Source organism: Pinus tabuliformis, chromosome 3_1, assembly GCF_031772625.1.
Source record: "Pinus tabuliformis cultivar Carrire ecotype Pingquan chromosome 3_1, CPIR1, whole genome shotgun sequence".
NCBI classification, from domain to species: Eukaryota; Viridiplantae; Streptophyta; class Pinopsida; order Pinales; family Pinaceae; genus Pinus; species Pinus tabuliformis.
Genome location: NC_142301.1, coordinates 173,457,521 through 173,480,182, shown reverse-complemented (window position 1 = coordinate 173,480,182; position 22,662 = coordinate 173,457,521). Strand labels below are relative to the sequence as shown.

The following is a 22,662-nucleotide window of genomic DNA, read 5'->3' as shown; positions in this document are numbered from 1 at the left end:
TGGTCTGAGGGCTCTACACTCGTGACTCAAGTCTCACAGTCGGGCTCACAAGGTGAGGGCTCCACACTCACATTGCATAGTCGTTTGCAAGCTCACTCCACAATCGCAGTCGGCTCGCAAGCTCCAGACAAATGACAAAAGGACGTCGGCTCGGTAAAGGTTATCATCGATCGGTTAACCTAAAAGTTCGTCGCCTCATAAAAAAAACACAGTGAAAATCAAATTGGAAAATCATTCCTGGTGGCCAGAATCGTGAAACGTTTTTATTTTTGGCGAATCCGTTTTGAAAAATCAAAATATGTTTTTGTTTTGGCCGGATCTATTTCCGTAAATTCTAAAACGTATTAAAATTTAGAGGAAACAAATGATTTTTACAAAAAAATCACAAAAGACATTCTCGAATTCTAACCCGCCATTTTTGAAATTCTGAAACGCTACAGAGACGGATCCATGCCGTTTTTTAGGCGTTTTGTACCAGTTTCCGGAACTGAAACGTCGAACAGCATTTCAAGGAGGTTAGACCCGCGTTTCCGTTAACTTAGGAGCAGAGGTCTTGCCATTAATCTAAGCCGATAGATTGAGCAGAGTTATTGAACAAAGTTAATGGTTTTATGTACTGCTGAATATATTGAGAGAGCAAATGCATAGAAACATACATATCTTGAGCAGAGCTACTAACGCAAGTTGCAGTGAAAGTGATAAAGATTGTAGTTGCAAGCTTCGGTTGGTACAGTACAAGTTATAGATTGCATGATTGCAGGACTGGAAGTTTATTAATGTAGATATGTTGAGCAAATTTTGAGAAGAAGCAGATTTAATTGTTGAGCAGTAGTTGTGTTGTGATTTGTTTTTGTATTATTTTTGAGCACAGGTGGATCCAATCTAAAAATTTTGAAATGTGGTGAGCCGAAGGTTGCAACCTTCAGGGCAAGTGGTAGCTTGCTAAGTAGTGTGGCAGGGTGGTGCAAGGCAGGAGAGTGGAGTCTCCTTTAGGTTGGAGCCTAAAAAAACTTCAAGGTGGCAGGGTGGTGCTAGGGCAGGTTGGAGTTTGTGCAAGGCATTGGACATCCTTCCCACCGAAGCTGGTAAATAAGGTGTTGGAGCATCCTTTAGATTGGAACCTGTAAACCAGGGCATTGGAGCGTCCTTCCAGTTGAAGCTGGTAAACCAGGGGGTTGGAGCCTCCTTCAATTGGAGCTGAAAATATTGGAAGTTGGAGCTTCCTAATTGATGTAAATTATTGAAGACAAATATTAAGAAGTGTTCAATGGTTTTTCTCTCAGAAGGGTTTCCACCTAAAATATCTAGTGTATTGTCTTTATTGTTGTGCATTGTTGAATGGTGTTGATGATTGCTTTATGTTTATTTGATGCTAATAACAATTAATGCTCTGTGAAGTTAAAATTAACTAATTGAAGAGAAATATTGATTCACCTCCCTCTTAGTATTTCAAACAAATCTTACATATCACTAAACATATTTGTAATTCATCTCTTCAAGTTTAATTTTACATCATTAAAGAGTTTGAGCAAGTGTTTTCACCACTAAGGCTCAAATCCAGAAATTTGACTTCACTAAGCATTATAAACCATATTTTAAATTTAGTCCACTCATTCTTCATTGCTTTAGCATCTAAGTGGACTTATGTGATGTATGCTGATTTTCTTTAAGGTTAAATCAGCTTGTATGAAGCATCACTTCACTAAGTGTTGAACCCTTTATATGCTCCAAGCTATATCTTTCATTGGATTTAGTTCTCTATTATTGAAGTAAATATTTGCATATTTTGTTAATCATAGAAAAGATTTGCTTCCCTAGGCTCGACTTATAATCATTGCATAATTAAGGGATAACCCCCTTGGCCTCTAAAGAGACGGCCAAAAGTAAAGAGGAAGTTGCAATATGGTGACCATTATACAACTCCTAAATGTTAACCCAAGGTTGCATTTTTAGACTATGCTTTTCCACTTAGATGCTAGTTTAGGTGGTAACAAGGGGAATCTCACCCCTCCAGTGTACATATATTCAAAGAATAGTCATTATAGCATCCCACAATATGCCAAGTCATATAGGAGAATTAAATTTCATCATGAACAAAGAAAAGACAATGATCAATAGGATTTAATCACAAATTTTGGAGTTGATTTGATGTTGGACAAACTTCAAATCAGAAAAATGGCCCATAATGGCTCATTAATGCACCAGAGATAGCCAACACCAATCCAAGTTAGTAATAAGTATGTAATCCCAGCCCAAATTGCAATGTAATCGAATAGTCTTTGTTCTAGAAGTCCACATTCTGCAAGTAAATATCCCTACATTCAAGGACCCAAGGAGTCTCCCTTATTTTGAGGCTCATTGGAGGCAATGGCCCCACCAGGACATATGCTTGCACCTCACTTTAAGAAGGCATTAGGGACATTGGAACAATACTACAAGAACTAAAAATGAGCCATGATGTAGCAATCTAGGCCATAAAAGATGAAAAGTGCGATATACATAACCACAGGCTTGTTGAGTGACTCAAGATGGTCAAACATTGTGGCAAAATGAACACACACATGGGGCCGTATAGGCAAAAGATCACAACATGAAATGATGAGTCTACTAACGTGAAGTTGAAGTAGACAACTTGGATGGCAAATACTAGTTGGGAGGAGAGTATTCTCTAAGGTATGAATGTTGTGGAAGCCCTTACATGTCTTTTGACAACGAAGAAAGCCAAGACACCTTATGCAATGAGGAATTGGACAACAACTTGAGTTAGTAGCTATAAGATTAGACGGTCCATCATCAACAATTTCGAAGCCAAAGAAAAATTCCAAGTACAAGTCATGCAACCAGATATATTTCATTCTTTTAAGAATTACTGCTTCAAAGACTAAACTTTGTTTATTCCTCAATGATATCTTAGTACCAATGTGAGAAACAAGATTTTGGAAGCCAACAAAATTCTAGATGTGGTCTTTGTTGTTGAAAATTGGCAGCTAAGAGATGAATTTCCTTGAATAAAATTTCATTTCTGACAATTCTAGAGTGACTTTCTAAAAATAGAAAGTCATGTCTATCATTCCAAGCATGACTTTCCAAAAATAGTAATCCACCTTACTTCAATTGGTAATCAAGTATAGATGATGGAAAATCACTTAACTTATCCTTAATCAATCTTAATTGATCAAATTTTTTATTTAATCATCAATATTATCATTAATATTATTATTATCCTTATGATACTATAATATTATTATCAAAAAGGAAATACATGTCACCTTTCCTACTTGGCACTCAATCATGCCACTTCGCACCTTTCTCTCTCTCTTTGATGGCACTCGTAACTCTCTCTCACCTTAATGAAGCGTTACTCTCTCTATCTTAATGGATTTGTTGCACTCCTCTTACACTCGCTTACCTCATTAAATATTTGTCATAAAAGATTCCTCTTATGCACTCTTCAATGTGTATGTTACACTCTCTCCTTTAAGGCATGAGTTACAAGACATGCGTACCTCTCTCCTTTATGGCATGAGTTACAAGGCATGCGTACCTCTCTCCTTTTATGGCATGAGTTACAAGGCATGCGTACCTCTCTCCTTTATGGCATGAGTTACAAGGCATGCGTACCTCTCTCCTTTATGGCATGAGTTACAAGGCATTCATACCTCTCCCTAAATTGGCATATGTTACTCTTCCTCAAGGCATGTGAGTTACTCCTCCTTTATGACATGAACTCGTTGCTCCTCCTATATATATGTGTCTCATATCTTCACTCCTTACTTGTGCATTGTGAAAGGAGAATTCAAACTTGTGAAAGAGAGAGTTGGAGAGACTAGAGAAGGATTGAGAGAGAGAGAGACTCGAAGAGTAAAAGCAGAACTTGGTGAGCCAAAGTGATTCAGTGTTTGCATCAGCGGCTGCTGCCAGAGATCGTCTTGCTACACCTAGTTCAGATTTGGGTGAACTTACGTATTCTCTTGATATCTCATTGTATTATGTTTCTCTGTTGAACAATTGATTTCTAATAGAAGAAGAATCTGGTTGGGTTTTCCCCTCATGGGTTTTGCCCTGGTCATTGGACCTAAATTATATGTGTCTCATTGTGTTCTTGGATGTTTTCTATTGTGCATATGCTTAACTGATATTGCACCAGAAAGAAGATTCATAATAAGTAATTCTTTCAGCATAGAACATCAAATTTCAACATTTGTCAAACCCTTTCTCTAAAGTTTGTTCATGTATTTGCTCTAGCTTGGTAGGTTTCCTTGATGGCACCAAGATTTTGAAGGAGATAAAAAAATACTAGTTTAATGGAGGCAGAATTAGATGTAGACATAAATGTAAAAGCAAAAGGAAAAGCTGTAAAATCACCTAACATAATGAATATGATGGACAATTGCTTCATTTGTCTAATTCAAGCTTTGTAATGTTTCTGAATCTTTATAAAAATTTCTCTTATTTAAAAAACGGCATCTGAAATGTCAATGGTGTAAGAATTTAGAAAGTGGCAATGTTTCAATAGGCTTATTTTTTAGAAGGCTTTTCAACTCCACACTATACAAAAGTTTATAACATACTGTAATAATTTTAATGTGAATACCAGCAATGGCTGTCCTTAAAACCAATTCAAAGGTTAGCAATGCCTGTCCTTTGACATGTGCATGCCGCCATAGCTAGCAGAATTGTGTCTACTCTAGAAGCAATTCTACAACTATATAACATGACTAGATTGGCCAAACATGCACAACATTTCGGATATACATAAAGTTGAATACTGCATTGTCTCCAGGTTCAAAATATAACTTGCAAAACCCACATACTACAAAAGATGCAAAGAAGTGTTATCTGAAAGTAAAATGTGAAAATTTGTTTTGAAGGTATAAATATACTCCCAACCTTCTCATTCTATAGTTTAACCATGTGGAAACAAAAAACGGTTATCAGAAGCAACAAGAAGGAATACAGTAACTCCATCCATTACCAGCATTGATTATGAAAGGTACAAAAGAAATAAATAGAAATTCAGCAATTACAATTTAATAATGCTGTGATTCAGTTTTCCTTCAAACTATTCTGTCTAGGTCGTAAAGCAGGAGCTCAAACCAGAAACACATACCAGAAGTGAACTGCAATTCTTCCTGGGGCGCCCTCTCCGTACTCTAAGGACAAATGGAACTTGGATACCACAGCCGCCAAGAGAATCCTGCCTAAACACCAATGCCATTCTCTCAAATTCATTCCAGTAAGGTCTAGCATGAGACTTTACTGGTGTGTATCCTTGGTCTGAATCTCTCTCAACAACTGTAGGCTTTCCACTATTCAGTCTGGAATCTACATCTGACAACTCTTCAATGTACCTCCGAGTCGGTTTTCGCATCCGCTTGCCTACAGTCTCCTCTCCAAGTGGAACTTCATCATTTGACAATTCAAACTCTGTTTTTGGGACAAAATCTGTAAACAAAGTGGTGGAAGAATCCCTGCCAAGAGGTCTTTTCCTGGCTACCGCCTCTACAGAACCATCTACTACCACTTCACTCTTAATCACCTGTACGTTATCAGAATCATCGGGAAATTGTTGAACAAGACTCTTCCCAGACCTTGAATTTATCTTTTCTTTCTTATTTGTCTTCTTACTCACATTTGTCCCTATTGAAATACGCCGCTTCAGCCACTGTTTATCTTTAACAGAGGTTTCTCGCCCAAATGTTGCCTTGAAAGTTTCATGAAGTTCTTTAATAGTAAGATTGTCCAAGGAAAAATCACACTTTGCAGCATCTGGATCTGCCTTTGGAATTACAGTCTGAGGTGGTGGTGATCTGCTCGAATCTTTTCCAGTTTTTATGCTGGGATAGGAGCAATCCAAATTCAAATTTTCCAAAGTATTATCTTCAATTTGACCATAGCTTAAAAGAGGAAAACTTTTCTCAAAAGAACCATCTTCAGCAAGGAAATTTGACACCGGATTCACAAGGTTTTCATGATAGTGACTATCTAGCTGATTCCATCCACATTTTCTCAGGAGATTACTGGAACTGTGTGCAGGAAGCCCCGAAGCAAGACGAAGACGTTCTTCTTCTTTTACTCTCTGTAACATCACATCAAGAAACTGTATCCAAATACTATGTCAGAATAGCTCTTTGCCCAGTTCAGAATTCAACTAGTGAAATCACCACAGGTTATAAAGATATTCATTCGACCTTTTACAGGTGAGGCATTGGAGTGAATATTCAATAAACACAATGTAAATAAATTAAATAAATGATTACAATATCTGGAAAACAAGTATATTAGTCTATATAAATGACCAATATTTTGTCACTGGAAATAACAAACAATTCTTTCCCTTTTTTACTTTTTTGGAAAGTTACGCTTACAGTGTGTAGAAAGTACTATAAAAGACATCTCTGCTAAAAGATTAGGGATTAGATCCTCAACACTCCTAATCCAGTGAAGAGAAGAACTGAAAATATAAAATTTTGAATCTAGTACTTCAGAAAATGATTGACAATGGGAAAAGGTGCCAAAAACAAGGAGTGTTGTTACAAATACTTCGAACAACCAAAAAGTTTTAAACCATTTATAACTTACAAGAAAAACACTTGTTTTTGTTGTTACAAATACTTTGAACAACCAAAGAGTTTTAAAACATTTATAACTTAGTAAACAAGAAAAACATTCTTACAAATAACTACAAAGATCGACAACTCAATAATTGTTCAAGTTAATGATACGAGAATTCTTAAGAACCTACTAAAAACTGCTTGTCTAATAACACAACATCCGTGTCCAATTTAAAATAAACAAATCTATAATGAATATTTTAGAAACATGGAGAAACAAACTTCAGTACAAATAAAGATAATCAATTAACCAAACCCATTGATAGAAATAAGTCAGATTTGATATCTGACCCAAATTACAGGAAGACCTTCAAACCAGAAACTATAGGAAAATCCCTGACATTGTCACACAATCCACACTGAAGCCCACAAAGACATGTGCACACTACTGCACCAGCCACATTCACAGGATGTTTTGAGGAGTTTCTCATTGGTCTAGGACGCAATTTATCGTACTGAGACCTTTAATTTACTTAGATATGTCTCTGGCCCTTTTTGGCACATCATCTTTCTTTGCGTTGAGTTTTACTTTGTCTATAAAAATTAAAAATGATTGAACCTTGTAAAGAAGGCACAATTTTCATTCTCCCTTCGTCGACGATGATATATCTGCTAACTATGTCCTGACTCCTCTCACATTTTAGTAATTCGAGTCATCGCTCAGAATGGTGAATATTTTCATTGAATGCAATTCCAGTAAAAATCTTATAGTTTGCTATATATATATATATATATATATATATATATAGATATATATTGGATGGTTGGGAGGAATGTTGCTATCCTCCCCACCCAGGTTCAATTCCCATAAGTGACATGTTGAGCTCTTATCAATATATAATGTAATCACTTTGAGGCCTTGTCTAATTGATACACGTCATTTTGTCACCATTAGGCAAATGACCGCCAATCCAATGAATTGCTCTGAAGCAATCCCATGCAATCTTGGAAGCAAAATTGTGTCAATCCCAAAGATAACAAGAATCCTAGATTACATTGCTTTAAACCCTGTTTCCAAGTACTTGCGCACTTGTCCTAGCCACTACCTGTGCAAAAACAGTTATGACCATTATGGTCTATGCAATCCTGCGCTCTATCTCCACTGAAAAGTGCGCAAAACTATTAACATAGGTAAAAAATAAAAAGCAATTTCTAGAAGCTTTGTTGGAGGAATATTTCCCAACTGAAGGCCTCAAGCCTCTACATACTTGGGCGTCATCCTTTGGTTCATGAATGAAACTCCCTCCCTTTATGGAGCTCATCCCTTGAGAAGAGGATCTCAAACCTCCTCCTCTTGGCCTATAAATTCAACACAGACCAAAGGGTGAGGGAGACTTTTTGAATGTAAACTTATACTGTTGGATTGGGCCTGGAAGCTTATCACTGAAGGAAGGATTGGAGACTATTGGGAAGAGGCTTGCAACATCAAGGCTAAGATTGTATTGCTCCTTCTTATTCAAGATTAATACAAGCAATTGTTTCTTTCCTATTTGCACTTGTTATGATGCTCATTGCAAAGCTCCTTGATCTTTTGCATAGTTTGTAATTGAGGTATTGAATTCATGCTATGATATATGCTATGTTGCAATTTCTACATATGTTGTTTTTCAATCTTTATCTATGTTATGCTTTTACTCTTTGTCTGGTTTTGTCTATGCAGATCTTCTCTTGAAGCAACAAAGAAGGGCTTTTGAAAGCATTCAAGGGACATCTACAAGCATTTCATAGAAAGGTAAGAGGTCTTGCATATTTTATATATCATGCCTCAGTTATAGACTAAGGAGGTCTTGCACATTTTATATATCATGCCTCAGTTATAGACTAAGGAAAGTTTACAGTTACTTTCTTGTTTGTTTCAAGACTTGTCTTTGAATGTAGGGAGAACGTTCTTGTCTGCAAGAACGATTCGTCTGCCATAACAAATTGGCGACCATACTGGAGAAGTCCCAGCTGTACCTGGAACAAACATTGACTAAACTCACTTGGACCTTTTTGGAGGGTATTCTTCACTCGAGATGGCATAAGTGAAGTTACTTGCACCATATTGTGGCCATTAAGCAAGTTGTCAACATAACTGATTCGCCCTACTCTATCTCTATCCACTTTTCACATTTATCTCTGCGACGTTGGGTTTCATCACCAACTAGTGATTTCGCTGTGAAAAGGTTGTTTGCATGGTTTGACTCCTTAGATTTATTAGCATGTGTTATTTTCTTGTTTTACTTTTTGTAGACCTTAGGTGTGGATTGTGAATTTGGATTGTTAAGATTGTTAAATTTTTAACTAAAATTCACTTTTCAATAGACTTACGGTTGAATCTGATGGCAACAGTTCCGAAATTTACCAATCAAGGAACCCCATTTAATGGGGATCCTAGTCATTTTCCTTGTTTTTTGAAATGTTGGTCCTCCTTATATGGTTACATTGTGTCTTCCTGGATTCGCGATAGTTTTACCAGTATGGTTGTTTTCAACCTCATTGGTTTCAAATACCCAAATTACTTCACCTCAACCGGATCTTTTACCTCATGTTAATCCTTTACCTTCTTTGCCCAACATGTCTTCCTCCCTTTCTTCTTCTTCGCTTGGTAAAAGCCTTGATGCGAGTAACCAGGTGCATAAGAAGAAGAAGAAAGGGATGAAGAAGAAGAAGCGAGATAAGAAAGGAGTAAATCAACCAACCATTACTGTGACGGTTGATAATGAAACCTCCAACATTTATCGCAAGCCCAAATACCCTTGCAATCTTTGTAAAGGTGACCACTTCCTTATCAATTGTCCTGGTATTCCTAAGGTCTTGAAAGTATGGTTTGAGGACTATCATCAATTTACTGTTGATCCATCAAGGTTCCAAAAAGAAAGGGGAAAAAGGGAAAGTCAGGCTCCCTTGTAGGTTATGCGAATGGAGTCATCAAACTCACCTTTGCCCTCACATGGATGAAGCCTCAAAATTGTTGGCAAACCCTAGTGTTTCTCAACAACAACCTCCAACTGGTTATCGTAAGCTTTCTCCCAACCTATCGTCAGTTGACGAAGTGATTGATCTAATTCCAAGTACAATCAATCCCACTCTTCCATTGGAGAGTGAAACCCATATCATTCAGGTTGATGAACCATTGGTTGATCAAGTGGTCGAATTGATTCCATCTTTGGTCAATCCCACTCTCCCTTTAGAGAGTGAAGTTAATACCACTCAGGTTCTTTTTGTTACTTCAAATTCCACCGCACAAGGGGGCATTTCACCCGTTTCTACGGAACCCCCTACAAGTACTGAGGTTATTTCCTTTGATTAGAATAGACTGACAGAGCTTCGTCTCCCTTCTTCCACCCCCTCCCAAATCATTGTGAAGGCTTATGGTAAAAATGTGTGACACACAAATGTAGATGAAGGTGCTTCTGTTAGTATTATATCCTCAATCGCTTGGCAAGCTTTGGGTTCCCCTCAGCTTGTGTCTATTACATAGAATCTGTTAGCTTTTAATAGAACCATCAGCAAACATTTAGGGATCCTTCCTAAGTTACCCATTACCTTGGAAGGTAAAATTGTTTGTATTGATGTTATGGTAATCCAAGGCCCCTTGGATTTCAATTTGCTCCTTGGGTGAGACTATGTCTATGCCATGAAAGCTATCATGTCCACACTCTTTCGTGTGATGTCTTTCCCTCACAATGGAAACATTGTGACTATTGACGAGCTTTTGTTCATTGCTCTTGATTCGACTACCAACCATCCAACATCCCTGAATGTTCCTTATATGGAAGTGGTATCTACCCCACCACAAGTTAATTATGTGGCAACTAGTCCCATGCATTCACTTACCGATAGAAATGAGCCTCTCACTATATGCTCATCTTCTTTTGACTTACATCTAGTAGGTGACATGGTGAACCCTTCAATGGGGACATTTGAACCCAATTTTCTTATTCCTATTGAGTCCATTGACATGTGTTCCTTCTAGAGAACTATTCTTCCTTTTGATGAAGACCTCTTGGAAGCCATGATCGACATGTATCCCTTGGCATGTATTCCTTCCAAAGCATTGTCCTCTTTGTTGAAAAATCTAGGGCACCAAAGTTATAATGAGATTCTTCTAGCAATGATAACAATTTATGAAGTGCTTTTACTTTTCTTGCTAACACAATCTTCTTCTTATTATTATTAGTGTATGTTCTCTTACTTCATCAAACAGTTACCAAAATACAAGAACACAAGATGTTGGCTCTCAGCCAGGGCAAAACCTCTCTCTCTTAGAGAGGAAAACCCTTCTTGAAATTTCTCTTATTGAAGCTTCTATTGATAAATTCCAAACCCTAGACCCTTGACAAGAAGATCCTCCAAGCACAAGTCAAGCCTTTGTCCTTCTTCTTCCGGCACTTCGTCCTCCTTCTTCCGGCACTTCGTCCTCCTTCTTCCGGCACTTTGTTCTTCTTCCGGCAACTAATAGCAGCCCTAGTTATGCTTGCACTAGAAGAGATATTTTTCTTTGTTCCTTAGTAGACTCCTTCCCTTATGAAGAGTACCTTATCCCTCTTACAATCGAGCTCTTCCTTGAGATATAGTTGTAGTTCTGATGTAACAATAGTGTGACCCTATTTCTTTGCACGTGTGAGGGGATTCCTTCAAGAAACTGATGCTAGATTACTCTCCTTCCTTCGTTTGTGTGGTCTTCTTATTCGCTTGAGTGAGAGGCATAATAGGCACTCCTTTCTTAGCCCAACCAACGAACTTTTATGACTGTAATAGGAGGGTTGTTATGACAACAGAGAGAACCTCCTTTTCTTGGCACGTGCCACTGTAATAGGCCCTAAGACAACCCTATTCCTAACCATGTTTTTAGAGCCATCACTCATGTTCATAATTTCATTAATATATATGATGACATGACTTTTAAACTAAAAACATAGATGAATACATACCTCATCTTGACTATTTCCTTGATCATCTTTGCTTCTTTTGATAGCTTTTTGAGATTTCCTCTTTGTTTTGCTTCATTTTTTCTTGCCTACATATCATTCTTTCTTGAATCCCATGAGTGGAATTCCTATCGAGACATCTGCTTTTTCTGAAAGTTATGAATCTTCTATTGAAGATTCCACCGGAGGATCTTAGTAGTCCTCATCCTGCAAATGCTTCTTCTTTGTTGATGATAGTGGCTTTCTAAGATTTTATCATGATCATTTCCTTTCTGCATTGATGAGGTCATTCAATAGCTACATCCTTTCTACATGAATATCTTTATCTAAGCTATCTCTACATTATGCTCCTATATTCCTGAAGATGCCATTTTTCCTAAACCATGCATTCTATCCTACTTCTACATGTCCCTATGATACCCAAAACTTTGAAAGAAGACTTATGTAAAGAAGTTGACTTAGTCATAGTATAGATCTGGAGGGTCCTCCTTTTTCTGCTTCTTCTCTTCTTCTTTCACTTCTTGAGTAATGTGAGATTCTTCTCTTTTCCTCTTATTGTTGTCCTTCTTAAACTTGGGACAATCCCTTTTGTAGTGTCCATATTCTTGGCAGCCAAAGCATTGGACTTTGGACATATCTTTGTTACCTATCCTTCATGGACCAAACTTGCCAAACTTTCCTTTTCTCTTGGCCATGACAGCAAATGCTTGTTCCTTTGATCCCACATCATCTGAGTCTAGTCTCCTCAATTTTGCACAGAGACCAAAGTTCATTTAGTGGGGTAGCTTCCTTCTTGGCATATATACTTGATGTGAAGTTGCCCCAATCCTCAGGTAGAGCATTGAGTACTACAGTTGTCATTTCTCTGTCAGACATGACTTCTCCTAGCTCTTGTAGTTGATCTCTCATATCAGAGATTTTCATGAAGTAGGGAGTTATTCCTTCCTTGGATATCTTCATCTTAGACAACTCATTGCATAATGATCTCACTTCTCCAACTGTACTAATTGAGAATAGCTCTATCAATTTATCATAGATTTATTTCGATGTTTCAAGTTTGGAAACATAAGGAATGAGAGAGTCCTTGATGGATTCTATTAGAATCCTTTGAGCCCTTGTTTCATCCTTATTATATTTTGCTAGGGCTTGAGTTTGTTCCTTAGCAGGGACAGTGATACTCCCTTTGATGTGTTCTAGAAGTTCATTCTCCTTGAGAAGTAAATCAATCCTCTTTTTCCATGCAAGGAAATTAGCAATCCCAACCAATTTGTTGCTTTCCTTGCAAAAAGACATTGTGATATGTTCAGAAGAGGACATACAAGTACTTACTTGATAGTGTTGATGATGAGGAAGTCTTGCTCCTTCCTTGAAGATTTGATGATTTGCCTTCTTGGATCTTGGTGATCTTCAAATTGCTTCCTTCAAAGACATTGCTTGGTGATGAAGACTTCTTTGAATTGGAGTGCTTTTCTTTTCTTGAAGATGATGTAACTTGATGTAGATTCTTCTTTTAATGGATCTTCTTGTAGGTGCCTTTATATGAAAGGCTCTTCTTCTTGCTTTGTAGTCTTCCTTGATGGATCTAGAAGAGTAGATGATAGACCTCCTTGTCCTTGATGGATTTGAAACCCTTAGCTTGTAGAGTTGATGCTTCAACCTTGTATGTGTTCTTGAGATGCCCTTCCTTGATGTGTCACCTTAGCTCTGATACCATGTTGAAGAATCTAGGGCACCTGAGTTATAATGAGATTCTTCTAGCAATGATAACAATTTGTGAAGTACTTTTACTTTTCTTGCTAACACAATCTTCTTCTTATTATTATTAGTGTATGTTCTCTTACTTCATCAAACAGTTACCAAAATACAAGAGACAAGAACACAAGATGTTGGCTCTCAGCCAAGGCAAAACCTCTCTCTCTTAGAGAGGAAAACCCTTCTTGAAATTTCTCTTATTGAAGCTTCTATTGATAAATGCCAAACCCTAGACCCTTGACAAGAAGATCCTCCAAGCACAAGTCAAACCTTTGTACTTCTTTTACCGGCACTACGTCCTCCTCCTTCCAGCACTTCGTTCTTCTTGAGGCAACAGGTAGCAACCCTAGTTATGCTTGCATTAGAAGAGATATTTTGCAGTGTTCCTTAGTAGACTCCTTCCCTAATAAAGAGTACCTTATCCCTCTTACAATCGAGCTCTTCCTTGAGATATAGTTGTAGGTCCGATGTAACAGCAATGTGGCCCTATTTCTTCGCACGTGTGAGGGGATTCCTTCAAGAAACTAATGCTAGATTGCTCTCCTTCCTTCGCTTGTGTGGTCTTCTTCTTCACTTGAGTGACAGGCTTAATAGGCACTCCTTTCTTAGCCCAACCAACGAACATTTATGATTGTAATAGGAGGGTTGTTATGATAGCAGAGAGAGCCTCCTTTTCTTCGCATGTGTGACTGTAATCAGTGTCACAGGGTTCGTCGAACCTAAACATTGAGGTCCGAAATTCAGCGAATTTCAAAAAAAAAATTAAAGTTTGTTTAGGTTCGAGAAGGTTCGACTTTATCTTAGTTCCTATTGTGTTGAGGTTACAGATAGTGTTCCCGTGGCTCCACAATTTCTAAGCAAAAATTTAATAGATAGCAGACGCGAAGGAGCAGGGAGATCGCTTCTTGAAGTATGGAGGAGACTCAGAATTTTGTGGTGAAGATCAAAGAGGGACAGAAAGTGCAAGTCGGCGAGCCTTCTGTCGGCCTTGTTTACTGAAACATTTTAACGAAGGATGGCTTCGCACCTCTGCTGCAAGGGATCGAGTCCTGCTAGGACATTTCTCACCTGACACTTTTTTTAGAAGTTAAATTATGGGCATTTGAGTCCGTCATCGCCTTGATATGCCGATTCTTTATTTAGTTGATTCAGTTCTTGAGAGAAATTATTAAAAAAATGTACGTGTCCATGGAAGCTTTCCTTTCAAGAAAAAGAAAGAACGTAAACAAATTCTTCGTTGTATGAATCTTAAGCACGATAAGATAAAACAGCTGAACCAAAATTTGTAGTAAAATTTAGCATTAATTAGACCATACGTTATTCCACAATGCGTGCTTTTCCGAATCGGTTTTGTTAGTTATGATTTTAAGCCTACTTATAGGTTTAATGACGCAGCGCGTTGGAATTTAAAATTATAAATTTATTGATATAGTATATGATTAAAATTATAAATATATATTAATTATAAATGAATATAAAAGATTTATGTAATTTTAATTATTTTATATATATATATATATATATATATATATATATATATATATTTAAATTATATACATGAACGAACCTAATGGCGAACCTCATACAAACCTCATCTAAAAATTCGAACTCGAATCAAACTTAATTGTAATCGAATTCGAATTCGAACCCGAACCATGTGACATTGACTGTAATAGGCCCTAAGACATCCCTATTAACTTCGGTTTTCTTCCTTACTTCTTCGCTTCACTAGAGGCTCCTTCTTCGTCCTTTTTCATACCCTATACTTGTCCTTTTCCTTCGCTGATTTCAGAGGTGAATTGCGTTGCTTTGGAGGGGTGGAATGACCCTTATATATAGAGGTTTGCTCCTTCTTTAGGCCGACTTGACTTCTATGCTTCACATTGCTTCCTTTTGTGATGTCGTTGCATGGAGGAGGCTTGTGACTTGGCTTGGAGGTATTTCTTGGACTCACATACATAAATATACATGGTGTAACATGCCCTTAAGGGTCTTCAACATTTCTTTTCTTTCTTTGACTTCCCTATAGCACTTTGACATGTTCTAGACCTATGCAATGAGTAAGAAACTCATTGATATGAATAACAAAAAAATAATATTTCTTTTCTTTTATAAATACAAAGACCAAAATTACATTTATGAAGACCGAACCTAGTTACACTTTCTTCAACACTCTTGGAATCCACAGCAAGGTTCTATGAGGATGGTTCTTTTACTGTGTCAACCTCGTTAAAAAATGAAGCAAGTCCTCATGAGGATGATTCTTTTACTGTGTCAACCTCGTTAAAAAATGAAACAACTCTCTTGAGCATAGTTTCTTTTCTTGTGTCAAGCTCGTTAAAAAATGAACAAATCCTCCCCTAATTGAGTAGAGTCTTTTGACTAGATCTCGTAAATGTTTAGTAGAGTCTTTCACCTGATCTCGTAAATGAACTTTCATTTCATCCACCTATTAGTAACCAGTAGTCTACTTAGGCAAATCAAACGAAGCTTGGGGACCATGTGCCTCTATAGGTTATGCTTGGGGGGCATTAAAATGTATCTCAAGCACAATTTTTCTCTATTTCAAGCTTGTGTAAAAATGAAACCACTCTTCCTCGTGATTGCAACTTTTTATCAGCCTATTTCTGCAAGATGAGTCTTCGTTTTTCATTCCATCATCACCATCTGCTTGGCCGATTATTCGCTTTCACTTGGTGTTGTACCCTTTCCTGAGGAACCGTTGTGATGAGTGGTCTTATTAGCCTGCCTCTTGACCTCTACGTGTTTTGAGCAAAGAAAACGACACAGTGTGGTCTTAAGACAGAATGTTCAAAAGTCTCTCGTAATTATGGAGGTCATAGGTGTGTAATGTGTATTTTTTATGCACTAATAGAAATAGTCAAGAGACAGGGTCGATAAATTAATTAGGGTTTTGTAGCTAGGGATTGTATATTTTCCAAGATATCTAGGGTTCGTAAACCCTAGATGGGACCTGGATTGGAGAAAACCATAGAAAAGTGAAAAACCCTAACCCTAATTTTTTGGTTATTCCCTCTATAGAAACCTTTTCAATTGAATTTAAAATATCTAGGTTTGTAAGTAACGTGGGTGAGGGTTGAATTGGATAAACCTTAAGTTGTGACATCAAAACTCTAGCGCTGATGTTTCCGGTGAAAGTAAAAATCTTATCAAGGATAAGATCAAGGAATCTAGGGTTTGTATTTAAAAACCCTATGAGTTCACCCTCTGAGATACCATAGAAACCCTAGATTGTCATAATTGACATCATGTTCTTGTATTTGTATATTGTGCTTGGTTGTACTTGTTGGTAAACATTGCAGGACATAATAAAGGAAGCAAGACAAGAAGGATGGCAATGCAAAGCAGTTCTTATGCTTGTTAATGGCATCTTGAACATGATGAGCATGATGGAAAGATGGAACTGTAAGGACCTTGAAGGAATTGATGCTAACAAGTTCGTTGATGATTAAAAGAGATGAAGGAATGCAGATGGTCAAATTTTCAGGTACAAGAAGCAAGCTCATTCTAAAGGGATAGCTAAAAGATTGTATGAAAAGCAAAGGAGTGCATATTGTAAGTAACTATTCAGGAAAAGGTTCATATCTGTAAGAATCTTGCAAAAGAAGTTGGATATAAAATGTCCTCAGTAAGCTTTTGACATGCTTTGGTATAGAAAAAGATCAAGACTCTCTAACAAGATTGCATGGCATAAATATAACGATGTTGATCAACATCAAGCACGGTATCCAGAAGAAAGAAAGGGCGTTAACAATGACAACTCCAAGGAAGATATTACAGCTTGGTAATCAAGCTCGATCCATGGGCACTCTAATTAAAATGAATGCATAAAGAAAGATTCAAGTGGAGATGGATTCTGCGAAAGGATGTTGATCTCGAAGAACTCAAGAAAGTTAATGCCTTGATGAGAAGGCCATCATAATGAGGTAAGTCTAATGTTAATATTTTTGTTATTGGTTATCTGGTTAACATATTGCTTTGCTACCTAGAAGGATATTGCAGGAATACATGATGACAGTTGAGGCAAGTTCAACTGTATGAATTGAATATATGATATTTGGAAATTATGAAGTCAACATGTTTTCATCTTGGGATTGAAAGGTAGCAATGCGAGAAGATAACTTGAAGTTCAATTTCATACAATGAAGATCACTTTGAGAGGGAACTATGATTGGCTTGAAGTTTGATAAGGCTCAATATAATGCCTTCATTGATGATAAAGAAAGGAAAGTGGAATGCAAGGTCGATGCCTCGAACCCTTTCACTAGATTGAAGGAAGAGATACAAAGGAAAGAAGGAATCATGCAGCTATCTCCATGAAGAACAAGTCGTTGATGTTGGACACATCCCCCTAGTTGAGAGGGAGCTTGGATATATTCCCTTTGTGTGTGGGGGCATTAGTACATAACTCCATAGTTGAGAGGGAGCTTGGATATATTCCCTTTGTGTGTGGGGGGATTAGTACATACTCCATAGTTGAGAGGTAGTAATGATGGACATGATTCTCTACTTCATGTGTCATGCACTAGGCCAAGACTAACAGTCGCACGTCTTCTGAAGGCCATGCAGAGAGAATGGGGTCCAAAGGATTAGGTAAGCATCCGAGACTGGTACTCCTTGAGGATTTGGAATCTAAGATACGGAAGTGGTCTTGTGGACCGACACTCTTTGAGGGTTGGATAGGGTATCCAACACAAGAGCAGTCAAAGAGGACCAATATTCTTTAAGGATTGGGAATCCAAGATAAGAATAGCCCTAGAAGGACATACCTTGTGAACATTCAGATTGGGTATGTGCCTTGAGAGGTAGTGCGGTGTCCCATGTAAAGCCTCCCAACATTGTGCTCTAATCTAATGAAGAGATAGAGCTTGTTAGTCAAGGCCTTGCTATGTTGACAATGCTAGTTAGGATGATACAATGTTGACACTTACATATGGCTTACCAATCTGACTCTTCATATGAGAATATCCTTGTACCAGGTGTACAATTATGAATACCTCCCTAGTTAAGAGGGAGTGTTGGAGAATGTAACTAGTTTCGGTCTTCATAATTTGTACTATTATGTATTTTATGTAAAAAGAAAAGAAAAAAAAATTATTATTTTTCTAGATAAGCATGTTCTTCATGCTTTTAGGTTTTTGAGTCAAAGAGTCAAAATCCTATTTTGGACCTATTGTAAAAGAAAAAGGAAAAAGAAATTTTCAAATGTAAATTTTGCGACAGAAACCCCTCTAGATGCCAAGTCGACCTACATGTTTAGCCAACTCTAACCCAATGGACGTGTCTATTCACACCCCTTCTAATCTATATATAAATAGAGGGTAGATGGAGCTCATTTGTATACACACTTGGATGGATTCTTGATCTTAAATATCACGGAGAAAGGAAGAGAAGAAATGGAGGACAAAGTCTAGAAGAAAGGATTCCTTCTTGAAACTAGGGTTTGTGGAAGATTTGTCTTGTTTTGCCTCTTGTTGTTGGTCTCTTGCTAATGAATCCGCTGGAAGCAAGGACGGTTTGGCATCTAGAGGTGGAAATTTTTGTGGTCATGGGTCTTGGATATCTCATTTGATCTGATTCTATAAGAAGATATTTTTTGGGTTTTGCCCTGGCTTGGAGCTTATATCTTGTGTTTTATTGTCTTCTACGATCTTCATGCTTTTATGGTAATTGCTTGATGAAGAAAGGAAACATAATAATAATAATGTTGTCTGATTCACAATTAATTATCATGTTAATGGAAATCTAATAATAAGTTGAAAACCTCCTAATTTCCAACATATAGAGGGCAAGATTATTTATTTTCTTGACAAAATGCAACCTCATAATTCCTTTGCAGATGTTCCATCATCTTCCAAAAATCGCACAGTTGATATCGAACAGGATCTCCAGACGATGTCGCAAAAGTAGTTCCAGGAATGCATGTTTTATATTCGTAATACCGTGACTGGACTCCGAAGTCAGTTTCATGGTAAGTTTTGTTTGTTCTACTTTAGAGGTTCCTAGTGTTGTTCCTCTTGTTGGTCAATCATTGAAGCCGCCAGCGATAACCTTTGTTGCTATGAGTCCCATTTCTGTTGCTCCACCTACAATCTTTGTTACTGTTCCTTCCACCTTTGACGCCTTTGCTTTCGTTTAAGCTTATGCCCAAATGAATCCTAATGTCAAACTCTCTCATATTGTTGACGTTACTGATGATGAGCCTTGTTGTCGCCCAGATTGTAGTCTTGTACAAGCACCTACGACAACCGCTCTGGGCGAGGGCTATCACTCTGATCCCCGCCCACTCCATTCTAGTTGTCTCCCAACAATAGGCTATGGGGGGTAGTCCCTATGAGATGAAGTGAAGGAAGACAAGTTGGGGACCAACTTGCCTGGGAGACACGGATGAGTGGCCTAGACACTTGGTTAAATTAGAGCAAGATTTATTGATTAGATTAGATTTTCAAGTAATGCGACCAGTGCCTTAATGGAGTCACAATTCTTGCTTATTATAAATTGAAACCAAATGGTCGGATGGACACCCGCTACTTAAATGCTTGACTAAACTATATGAAATGCAAGTCCTAAAATCTACGTGAAGCACAAGGATCTTGGTTAGTTTTGAATTATATGCCTGGTCTAAGTGTAATCTTCCCTTAATTATTTTGAAGTTGGGCTCCAAGGTAGGTTGTGAGGAGGCCAACAGGAGGCAAGCTTGGGCCTAATTAACGATACCTTTTGTTGTTCTCTTATCACCCGATACCTCCGGCGCTGCAGAGACTGTGGGTCTTATTAGTGTCAGTCAGTTCTGCGTGTCACCAATGATGAAATATGTTTTTACCAAGTTTTGTTAGGGATCTCAAGTCAAATTTTATCATGTCACTAGGTTTTCAGAATAAAATTGGGTCACTAGCTAATGTGTCTAGGTCTAAGTTGCACGAAACGGGGAAACGGGTACGAGTTTCTGAAACGGGAAGCGATACGAAACGCGACCTCCCCAAATTTTGGAAACGGGGAAACGCGAATATATATATATATATATATAATATTTAAATATATGTGTGTGTGTGTGTGTGTGTGTGTGTGTGTGTGCAATCATAAAGCATAAATGATACATTATAATTTATTACACTTAAACATTAAGAATTAATTTACATCACATTTACTCATGAATGATCACATAATGAAAATAAAAATATCGGAATATCCAAAAGCAACCTTTATTAGATATCCAAATCTCAAAATCAGCCTTTATTTATATTAATATATGAGGCTACAAGTACAATAAAGACTATAAGGCTGCAAGAGAGAGATCCAAATCAGGATTTTCTGCATCCACATCCCATTCTTTAGAAGGACCACTGTTGTATTGGGAGTCTCCTCCTACATAATCGAACGACCTTAGTGCTCTTGATTAAATACACGTTTCATACCCTAGTACCCTACATGATTTTGATTATTGGGAGTTTCCCCTGCATAGAGGGCTTGGTTCTCTTGATTAAATAGAAGTTCCATACCCTAGTACATGATAAAATCCAATGGAAACATTGCAACCCCCTCAATCCTGAAATCCTGAAAAACAAATAAGTCTGTTGGATTTTGAGTGAGATCTAAAATTCTACTTTCTCCATATGAAATCCAATGAGGGCGAAACCACTCTCAAACATCCTAAGTCATTTCATGGTAATGTTAAAAATTTAAGTAAAAGGATGAAAATGAAAAATAAAGGAGAATATCACTTTTACTTTAAGAATTTAACATTACCATGAACTGCATGTCAACACTAGGGCAAAAATTCACTTTTATAACTTTAGACACACATCTAGAAAATTAAAAAACAAATTTGAGAAAAAAAAAAAAAAAAACACAATTCAATTGGGAAACGCGGGCTGTATGGCCTGGAAACGCGTTTTCGGCCGTACGGCCACGTTTCCGTTTCGGGAAACGTGGCCATACGGCCGGAAACGCGTTTCCAGGCAGTACGGTACGCGGAAACGTGTTTCGTTTCGTTTCCCGGGAGGAAACGACCCCTAGGGCCACGTTTCCTGCAACTTAGGTCTAGGTCTATTGCTGCTCCTTCAAGATTTTCATGTTCCGGTCACTGCCATCACTCAGTTGGATGTGCCATCATCGAACAAATCATTATCATCATCTTAGTCATGTCACCATGGTCTTCATTCCGCTCAGTGTCTCCATTAGGTCATTAGGGTTAGAGTCATCAAAACTGTCATTTCATTCAATAAACCGAGAAATGAAGGAGTAGGGTTTGCTCAAAAAGTTTTGTTTCTAAGTGTAATTCATTTCAAAGTGATGTAATAAGTTATGTTCTAAAAACTGCATTGAATGTTCCTAAGCTACATAGTTTCCAAAGCAAAAGTGAAAAAGACATAGTGTGGGCCACCCCACTACTATGAAAAGAAATTGACTTCTACAAGCTGTAAAAGACCATCATAACTCATTTCCTCACCCATTTCATTGCTAAAGAGATCTCATTCATCACCAACCACTTCCTCAACATTTTTATGGCCAAAGACATTCCAAATAATTGGTCTCAAGCTACCTCGTTGTGTTTTTTGTGGGAAGCCCTCCTTTTCATGTTTGCAAGCCTACAAACCCTATTCCTATACATTTTATCCTCCCTCACACTCAAAAACACTCCCTAAAACCCTCACACCCCTCACTCTCATTCCTAAAACCTCCTATACCTAAAACCTAGCCCTACGCTACGTTTTTGGCAACCATCGCTGGGACCATGTATCAATTCCCTAGCTCTATTCCCTCACTCTTTTCACTTCCCTAACATCCCTCCCCATCTCATAAATTTTTCCTACACCCATTCCTACTCCCTAACCCCTTCATCCTCTTCCCTCATTCCCTTCCCTGTTTTGCCCTCTAGGGTTTGCACTCACAATTTTACTATGGAGAAGGAAAGGAGGCCTTACAACAAGGGTGGGCAAATGGCACGAGGTGACATTCACTATATCAGCTGACATCATAGCAGCAACCACAAGGATACCGAATATTGGTGAGAAATGGTTCAAAACTCAAGAGTTGGATGCCCAATTCTACCAACCCTACATCAAAGCTCATTGACAAAGAAATCAGTGGAGACAAAGAATATTGGCTTGACAAGGTCAATGACCACTTGGAGAAGCTTCTTAAAAGGGAAAACAGAGACAAGAGGCTACAAAAACACATGGCTACCCATTATTACACAAGGAACTTGATTTTGAGAGCAAAGGTCAAACAAATGAAAGCAAGGCTAAGCAAAACCCTAATCAGTCAAAAGGAGAAGGGTAAGCTTGATTTGTTGGTTGATGCATCTATGATAGTGTAGTACAGCATATTAGGACCTTATACACAAATTTTGAGAAGTTTTG

At 37.8% G+C, this 22,662-nt stretch overlaps 1 protein-coding gene across 3 annotated transcripts in view; it reads right to left on the bottom strand.

The window, feature by feature from the left end:
• Positions 1-22,662, bottom strand: part of LOC149186356 (uncharacterized) — a 191,771-nt gene that overhangs the window by 49,095 nt on the left and 120,014 nt on the right. For all 3 annotated transcript variants that reach the window (XM_089410982.1, XM_089410981.1, XM_089410983.1), the window contains one exon: positions 5,111-6,100. In XM_089410982.1, coding sequence (XP_089267108.1) covers positions 5,111-6,100 — 990 coding nt within the window. The remainder of the gene's footprint in view (positions 1-5,110; positions 6,101-22,662) is intronic.